We start from the raw sequence: 8,615 nt of genomic DNA, 5'->3' as shown, positions 1-8,615 counted from the left end.
CAACTACAGATCGACGGATACGGATACATCTATCAGCTTCCATACAAATTTCTTCAACAATAAATTCAGGTGTGAACCGCCACACCGCCGGTAAAACCCACCCGGTCAGGTGGTCACGCGAAAAAGCGCAAAGCCGGTGGCCGGAGCCGCACTTTCCTTGAGGCCTCCCCCACCATCACCATAGTACCAGTATACCCCACCACGCATCTACCGGCCCGCCCTTTCCGAGCCGTGGCTTGGACGCCACACCCTGTGCGTCGCCGTCTTCGCCACTCCGCCCCTGTCTCCACTGCATCCTCCTACTCATTCCCGCCTGTCTCCCTCACCGCTCGTCAGATTTGATTGACAGCGCGCTTGCCTTGGTGCTACTAGTATTAGTAAACTCCTCTTATCCAGTGAGCCACGACTACAAGGCAGTGGCACCCTGCTCTTGGAGTTCCCAATCGATCGCGTCGCGTCTCGTCTGCGCTTGGTGCTGTTTAATAAATGGCGACGGAGGCGACCAGCCAGCGCAGCAGCAGCAGCTGAAGTTGCCGGGGTTCCCAGTTGAGATTCGCCATTCGCATGGTGAGTTCGCTTGCTCGGGCCTCCTCCCCCTTCCTTCCACCCACCCAGGTCGCGTCGGTTGTTCGTTTCTTTTTTGTCTGCCGACGTGTGACTAATTGCACGCGTCTCGCTGGATCAGGCCATCAAATTGCGTAACTGTTGAGTCTAATTGGTGCGGATTTGGGGTTGATTCTGTGCTCCGGTTGGGTTGGGTTGTGATTTTGTCTTGGCGTTGAATCCTGCCAGTGCCCCAGACTGTCACACTGAAAGTGTTGCTTGTTTAGTGAGAGAGTGGCCGCAACCCGTGTCGCTTTGCTGCGGCTTTGCTTGTGGGATTTGGCTTAGTTTGGACGTTACAGGGGTTGCTTGTCTTGTGAGAGACGCGGCCTTGACGTGCGGTCGCGTTGGTTGGCAATCCCCATTCTAAGGATTCAATAGGGTGCGTGCTCGACCTGGTGATTTAGAAGCAAGTTTCGTAGGATATAATTATCCTACGATCTGCCCTACTATATCTATATGTGTGCCATGCTCTTCTATCTTCTGCCGTGACAATGTCGAGGACGAGGAATCCATGTGTCAGGCAACATAAATTTCTTCATGCTCAATAGGTCTCGTCTGCTCATAATGTGTTCATGTAAAGGAGCACAGTGAAATTGTGTTGCCACTGTTTTTTTAGAAGCCCTTCGTGGACAGTTTACACCATTTCCCGTTGCATCATTATGATAGAATGTTCGGCTATTTTGTAATAGGCTCTCTTCTCTTTTGCAGTGTACGGTTAATCTGTTCTTCTCTGGAGATTTTGGACTTGCATGAGTTGATCAACAACTCCATTCCCTGGTTCCTGATGGAGGCATCATCTTGCTTGCGCTATCAAGTCCGTGGTTTTGGTTCGTTCAGGATATGGCTATGTCTTCTTTTACTTCTTGTCCTTCAGAATTGCAGCCCGGTGCTCTCCGATTCTCCATATTTGGTCGGCATGGGGAGCTATGACATAACAGGGCCCGCAGCAGATGTTAACATGATGGGATATGCAAATACTGAGCAGATTGCATCAGGGATTCACTTCAGGCTAAAGTCACGCGCGTTTATTGTTGCTGAGCCTAATGGAAAGCGTGTTGTCTTTGTGAATCTGGATGCTTGCATGGCATCACAGCTTGTGAATATAAAGGTGCTCGAAAGGCTAAAAGCAAGGTAAGAGCTCACTTCTATTGATTTTTTACTTATCAGAAAATCCTGAAATGTAAGTTTCAACTCTCTGTGTGATGTCTCTTCCTAGAGTGTGCTTAAGGTTGCCTGGTTACATCATCCGTGGCTCATTTATCTCTCTTGAAATATTAGTTCATTATGAAGCTATCTTCTTACTTGTACCCGATTTGTTTTCTTGATTATCTTAAGCCACCATTAACTGCTGATATTGTTCTGCACATTATTTAGATTATTGAACTGAGGCAGTGCCACTTTAGCCATTTCACATTGCACATACATACTGTACAAAGGCACTCGGTGACTTTATTTGAGGTCTTATACTGTAATCTGCTTGGTCTACTTCTCAATAAAACTGTAGATTCTGCCTTGCATGCTCATAAAGTTGGGTTGACTTGGCAAACCTCAATTGGGCAGGTATGGTGATCTTTATAATGAGAATAACGTGGCTATCAGTGGGATCCATACCCATGCTGGGCCTGGAGGTTATCTGCAGTATGTAGTCTATATTGTCACTTCTCTTGGGTTTGTTCGTCAGTCATTTGATGTAATTGTCGATGGGATTGAGAAAAGCATTGTTGAAGCTCATAACAACCTCCATCCTGGGAAGATCTATGTGAATAAAGGTATGAAACTATTTGCACTGTCTTGGACTAATGTGTTACCAAACTACCATTTATCTTGATCTCACACATCTAATTAAAATACATTCGTTGCGTAGTTTTTGGAGTGTCATCCACTTTACTCTATAATGTCATTTAGTTTCAGTTTGGTATTTAAATGTTCCTTGAAGTCTAGCTACAATCTTATTTCTCGCTACTGCAGCTATATAAAATAAATGCCCCAAAGTATAATTTTGCATGTTCTATTCCCCGTATGCTGCCTGCGTTTTTCTCTCTGTATGGTCTTGTGATGCTGGCTAATCTTAGATTTAGCTGTTGCAAAGATTTCGTTATCAATCTCTGAAGCTTGATTTTCAGGTGACCTTCTTGATGCTGGTGTGAATCGCAGCCCGAGCGCGTACCTGAATAACCCTGCTGAAGAGAGAAGCAAATACAAATACAATGTTGATAAAGAAATGACCCTTGTTAAGTTTGTAGATGATGAATCGGGTCCAGTTGGAAGTTTTAATTGGTTTGCGACTCACGGAACATCAATGAGTCGCACAAATTCTTTGATAAGTGGTGATAACAAAGGAGCAGCTGCACGTTTCATGGAAGACTGGGCTGAAAAGAATGGCCTTCCAAAGCAGACAGGTGTTGCAAGTTCTGATGATCTTGGATTTTTGCACATGACATCTGTACTTCCGAGAAGAGTCTCTACAATAATACCGGAACCGGATGAGATAAGTATGTTACATGCTACATGATTCTTGCATTGTTTAGATAGTGTATTGGAATTAAACATATTAGGTTGTGCATAAACCTGATTATTTTCTCCATTGCTTTTGTTCAGCTGACGACTTAATGCAATTGGCGTCATCCTACGAGGCATCGGGTGGAAGACGGTTGGAAGGTTCAAATATCACTAGACGCATTAGAAGCTCTCAAGAAAACAATGCAAAATTTGTTTCCGCGTTTTGCCAGTCAAACTGTGGAGATGTTAGTCCAAATGTCCTGGGGACGTTTTGCATAGACACCCATCTTCCTTGTGACTTCAATCACAGCACATGTAATGGGAAGAACGAACTTTGCTATGGACGAGGCCCAGGGTATTCATCATGCATAACAATTTATTAACCTTCCGTACACATAAGCCACTATTAGGTATAAATGAAATTTTGCTGTCTTGCAGATATCCTAATGAGTTTGAAAGTACCCGCATAATTGGGAATAGGCAATTTCTGAAGGCTGTAGATCTCTTTAATTCAGCTTCTGAAGAAATACAAGGAAAAATTGACTATCGACACACCTACTTAGATTTCTCGCAACTCAAAGTTAGTGTTTCTACAAGTACGGGCGGCCCGCAGGTGGTGAAAACATGCCCAGCAGCCATGGGGTTTGCATTTGCTGCTGGAACCACAGATGGCCCTGGAGCTTTTGATTTCAAACAAGGAGATGACAAGGTTCAGTATATCAATTAAATGTATTCTTCAGAATTTGATGATGTGCTATTCATTGACTGCGAAGCTCGTCTTATCAGGGAAACCCTTTCTGGAGATTAGTGAGGAACTTACTAAAGACACCAGGGAAAGAGCAAGTCGAGTGCCAAGCTCCAAAACCAATATTGCTGGACACTGGTGAAATGAAGGAACCATATGATTGGGCGGTATGACTTGCTTTTTTCAGTAATCATAAGCAGGCTTGTTGCTTTGCTTCCTCTGGAACGTCTTAATTGTTATTTCACTTGATAGTTGAAACTAACGCCGCCATGATAAGGACCTATATTGCTGCTTTTTTTTTTCGAAAAGGGGGATCTCCCCGGCCTCTGCATCAGAGCGGTGCATACGGCCATCTTATTAAAACAAACAAAAAGGTTCCAACAAGGTCTCAAAGTCTCCCAACTGAAAAAAGAGAAAAAAGCTCACACAGAGCCAAAATGGGCTAGAAACACAAACTAGCCAAATAAAGGACGCCACAACCGGCTGGCTAAAGAGAGATAGGTAAACTAATTTCCTATCCTATTACATGACCGCCATCCAAACCGGTTGAAGATATCCCGAGCTACCATCTCCCAGCGGACAGATCCAGTAACCAAATGCTCACTGGCCTCCATCTGAGTGAGTAACGACCACAAACGGATCGAAGCCGTGGCTCGAAAGATAACCTGCAAAAAATGAATACGTGATGTTCTGTTAAAAACCAAATCATTTCTGCAAGTCCAGATAGTCCACAGCAAAGCGCATACTCCTACACGAATATGTCTCGCTAAGTCGGGCTCAATCCCATTAAGCCACGTCCCAAATAACGTGTTGACAGAATTCGGTGGAGTAATATTAAAAGCAATGTGGACCGTCCGCCAAAGAACTTTGGCTAGCGGGCAATCAAGAAACAGGTGCTTGATCGTCTCATCCCGATCACAGAAACTACACCTAGTAGGTCCTGTCCAATTACGCTTCGTCAGGTTGTCCTTGGTTAAAATAACTTGTTTATGGACAAACCACATAAACACTTTTATTTTCAATGGAACTTTGACAGCCCAAACATGCTTGGAGGTAGGAATGAAGCTCGAATTGATAACATCAATATACATTGATTTAACTGTGAATACTCCAGACCTAATAAGCTTCCAGCGTAATTCATCTGGTTGTTGAGAAAGCTGAACCTCCACCAGTCTCCTAACTAGACGGAGCCATTCTTCCCAACGATTGCCCGCTAGCGACCGTCTGAACTGAATATTAAGGGGGATAGATTGAAATACCGTTGCAGCGAACACCTCTCGTCGTTGAACAATGCGATATAAAGACGGGTATTGAATGGCCAAGGGTTCCTCTTCGAGCCAAGTATCCTCCCAGAAACGTGTACTAGCACCGTTGCCAATAATGAACTTTGTCCTATTAAATAAGGATTGTTTGACTTTCATCGGTCCTTTCCAGAAAGGTGAATCGGTCGGCCTGACTGTCACCTGGGACAAAGTTTTGGTTTGAAGGTACTTGCTACGAAGGATTTGCGCCCACGTGGCATCCGTCTCACTGGACAGCTTCCACAGCCACTTACTGAGAAGGCATCTATTCTTAACTTCAAGATTCTCAATACCAAGACCCCCTTGGTCTTTCGGTCTACAGATGATATCTCATTTGGCTAGGCGGTATTTTCATTTTAGTTCATCACCCTGCCAGAAGAAACGCGATCGATAGAAGTCCAGTCTTTTCCTGACTCCAACTGGGACTTCAAAGAACGACAAGAGAAACATAGGCATACTCGTGAGCACCGAATTTATCAGAATTAATCGGCCTCCGTATGACATGAGCTTGCCCTTCCAGCAACTCAGTTTCTTTTCAAATCGGTCTTCGATGCATTTCCATTCTCTGTTTGTTAGCTTACGGTGGTGGATTGGTATACCTATGTAAGAAAAAGGTAAAGCCCCCAAATCGCACCCAAACAATTGCCTATAAGCCTCTTGTTCATCCTTGGCTCTACCAAAGCAGAACAACTCGCTCTTGCTGCTACATTGCTGCTACATCGAACCAGCACTGTATAGGCTGATATATAAGATATAGTTCCGTGTAATATATGGGAATGTCACATTCCTTACTTTTCTTCAACAATTAGATTTATTTATTTTCTCATGGGAGTTACTTAGTTCAAGAGCTTGAAGTGTAGCCATCATATATCTTCATGTTCAGTCTTCATTTGTTAACTGCAAAGCACCTGTTGTTCCTAAGCTTCACAATATTCAAATCAGAACCATGATTTCTAACTAGATTTTCCCCTGATCAGTTAACTTTGCAGCTCGCCTGCTAACTTCCAAAAAAGATGATCTCTTACTAGAAACAACTTACTGAATTGACACAATTTTTATTTGCTGGTCTTGTATTGATTTTTGTAATCTTTTGCAGCCTGCGATACTTCCCATCCAGATCATAAGAATTGGTCAGCTGGTTATCTTGTGTGTTCCTGGAGGTATATTACAATTCGTCAATCCTAGGATGTCTGTCAAGTTAGAAGTGCATGTGGTTCTTTGATCTATTGAGATATGCTATGATAATGCCATGCTCATGGTGTAAAATGTTGGTGTTACCGTTTTTTTCTCAACAGCAGCTGCATTATGCATGTCTGCATCATTTTCCCATTTTGCTTTGCTAGGCAATGAAAAGATGGCCCACTTAATGTGTATTTTGTGTCTTAAATATAACTTTACTGAATATAGTATATAGTAATTATTAGGAACTACTTAGTGGACCACAAGTCCACATCATGACAAAATGAAGAGTTTACCCATATAGCGAGCTTGCTTTACATAGCAAAGTTTTTTAGCTGTGCCAAACGCGTAGCCTTGTGGGGCAAGAGTTAGGTGGACAATTGCTTGGGATATAGAGCTAGCAAGGCAAATACTCAGCAACAATGCGCGCCAGCACTCCTAAGGCCATGTTTGGGATGTCGTTTTGCTTAGCAATACACCTGTAAACAATACACGTCTCCATCTGTCGTTTCGTTTCCAGCCGGAAATCTCTACTGACTCGGTAATTTACACCCGTAAATTAAGTACCCGTGTATTCAAATACACCCAATCCAAGTGCGCCCTAATTCTTTTGTTATGTTTTGGTACAGAATTCACGACAATGGCTGGCAGGCGGCTACGCGATGCTGTAAAAAATGTACTGATAAGTGGCAGCAATGGTGAATTTGGTACAAATATTCATGTTGTTCTTGCGGGGCTGACAAACACATATTCTCAGTATGTCACAACATTTGAAGAATACCAGATCCAAAGATACGAGGTATATCCAACAAAACAGATGTTGCACAATTTTTTTCTTTTCATAGTTATTCTTTTCTGGCATATTCTTACAGAGTTACTGGGTTTTATGGGATTAATTGATATGGCTAAATCATACATCTCTACTCAGTAGAGATGTGTTAGAATGCTGGTTATTCCCTCTTCGATTTGCTTGCAAGGCTGCACTAGAATCAAGTGTCATGATTTGAAGATGTCCTGCAATGTCAAAACTTGTTTCAGCCCCATCCATGTTTGTAGTGCAAACTAAAGAAAAATTATATCTGGTTTTTTGCTAGAAACTCCGCAATTATACCGGTTGGCTTTCATTGATGCTTTGTTGCTAAAGATCTGATGTATCTTTAACCTGAACCCATCAAACACATAAAATAGATCCACTCAGCATATGTATCAATGCATGAATAATTCATTGGCATAAACATGTTTTGCAGGGCGCGTCAACATTGTACGGTCCCCACACCTTGAGTGCATACATTCAAGAGTTTCAGAAACTTGCCACAGCTATGGTTGAAAACAAAGAGGTCCCCACAAACATCCAACCTCCTGACATGTTGGAGAAGCAAATTGGACTGCTGCCAGGTGTCATGTATGACTCTACTCCTCCTGGTGTTCACTTTGGGGATGTTAGCTCCGACGTTGCAGCAAACTCAAACTTCAGGAAAGGCAGTACAGTGAATGCTACATTCTATTCGGCCTGTCCAAGGAACGACCTTCTAACCGAGGGCACGTTCGCACTTGTTGAGAAGCTAAATGGTAACGACTGGATTCCTGTCTATGATGATGATGATTGGTCATTGCAATTCAAGTGGTCTAGGCCTTCAAAATTCAGTCCAAGAAGTTTCGCGACGCTGGAGTGGACCATTCCTGAGGATGCTGCCTCTGGTGTTTATAGGTTGAGGCATTCTGGTGCCTCTAAGCCATTGATAGGGTCAATCAAGCATTTTACGGGTACTTCTCGGGCATTTGCAGTGCGTTGAGCTATACACAATGCTTTTGATGGTATACCTGCCAGAGTTTACTTCTTGGAATGTAATCCGTTACTCCACATGATTCCCCCCTTGTATTTACGTCCCGGAGGTGTAAATTTGTAAGTGTCCGATCATACGAAACTGCTACTACTCTATATGCTTAAGTTATAAGGAAATATATAGCTTGTCTTTTCCGATAGATGACGCTTTTTGTTGACGCGTAATGTAGCATCGATAGATACAATCATAATGAGCACATAACTAGGATGCACACAATCGACAATAACACATACAAAGAGTAACGATTCACGAAGCTAGGTCTAGGTGAAGAGAGGGGAAAAAACCCAAGCATAAAAACAGTGATTAATGGTATGATGGTGTACAACAGTGACCATCAACGCCAACCGTCTCATACAACACAAGTACGGTGAGAATTTTTTTCTTCTGACAGTGACGCCTCCAAAAAGCAAATCGCAACAAGCATCGTTATTGCCGGATCCA

General features: G+C 43.1%; 1 protein-coding gene across 2 annotated transcripts; it reads left to right on the top strand.

Moving 5' to 3' along the window:
* Positions 1-250: 250 nt before the first annotated feature.
* Positions 251-8,313, top strand: LOC125544163 (neutral ceramidase). Of its 2 annotated transcripts, none has more exons than XM_048707754.2 (10): positions 251-567; positions 1,315-1,737; positions 2,167-2,375; positions 2,730-3,098; positions 3,205-3,460; positions 3,544-3,814; positions 3,892-4,017; positions 6,248-6,311; positions 6,960-7,129; positions 7,578-8,313. In XM_048707754.2, exons 2-10 carry the CDS (start codon positions 1,391-1,393, stop codon positions 8,121-8,123), a joined length of 2,358 nt encoding a protein of 785 aa, XP_048563711.2. In that variant the 5' UTR covers positions 251-567; positions 1,315-1,390; the 3' UTR covers positions 8,124-8,313. The 2 variants fall into 2 exon arrangements, with proteins under 2 accessions (XP_048563711.2, XP_048563710.2); XM_048707753.2 differs by lacking the exon at positions 251-567 and adding an exon at positions 1,011-1,154.
* Positions 8,314-8,615: the final 302 nt, after the last annotated feature.

This window comes from Triticum urartu, chromosome 3A (genome assembly GCF_056163025.1).
Source record: "Triticum urartu cultivar PI428250 chromosome 3A, HENAU_Tu73, whole genome shotgun sequence".
In the NCBI taxonomy this organism is placed as follows: Eukaryota; Viridiplantae; Streptophyta; class Magnoliopsida; order Poales; family Poaceae; genus Triticum; species Triticum urartu.
Note: the sequence above shows the minus strand (reverse complement) of the source record. Positions and strands in the feature narration are given on the sequence as shown.

Excerpts from the sequence above, each read along its gene's own strand:
- LOC125544163 (XM_048707753.2), top strand. Across the intron at positions 3,461-3,543 it reads TGCTATGGACGAGGCCCAGG|ATATCCTAATGAGTTTGAAA; the intron begins GTATTCATCATG and ends GCTGTCTTGCAG. Across the intron at positions 7,130-7,577 it reads ACCAGATCCAAAGATACGAG|GGCGCGTCAACATTGTACGG; the intron begins GTATATCCAACA and ends CATGTTTTGCAG.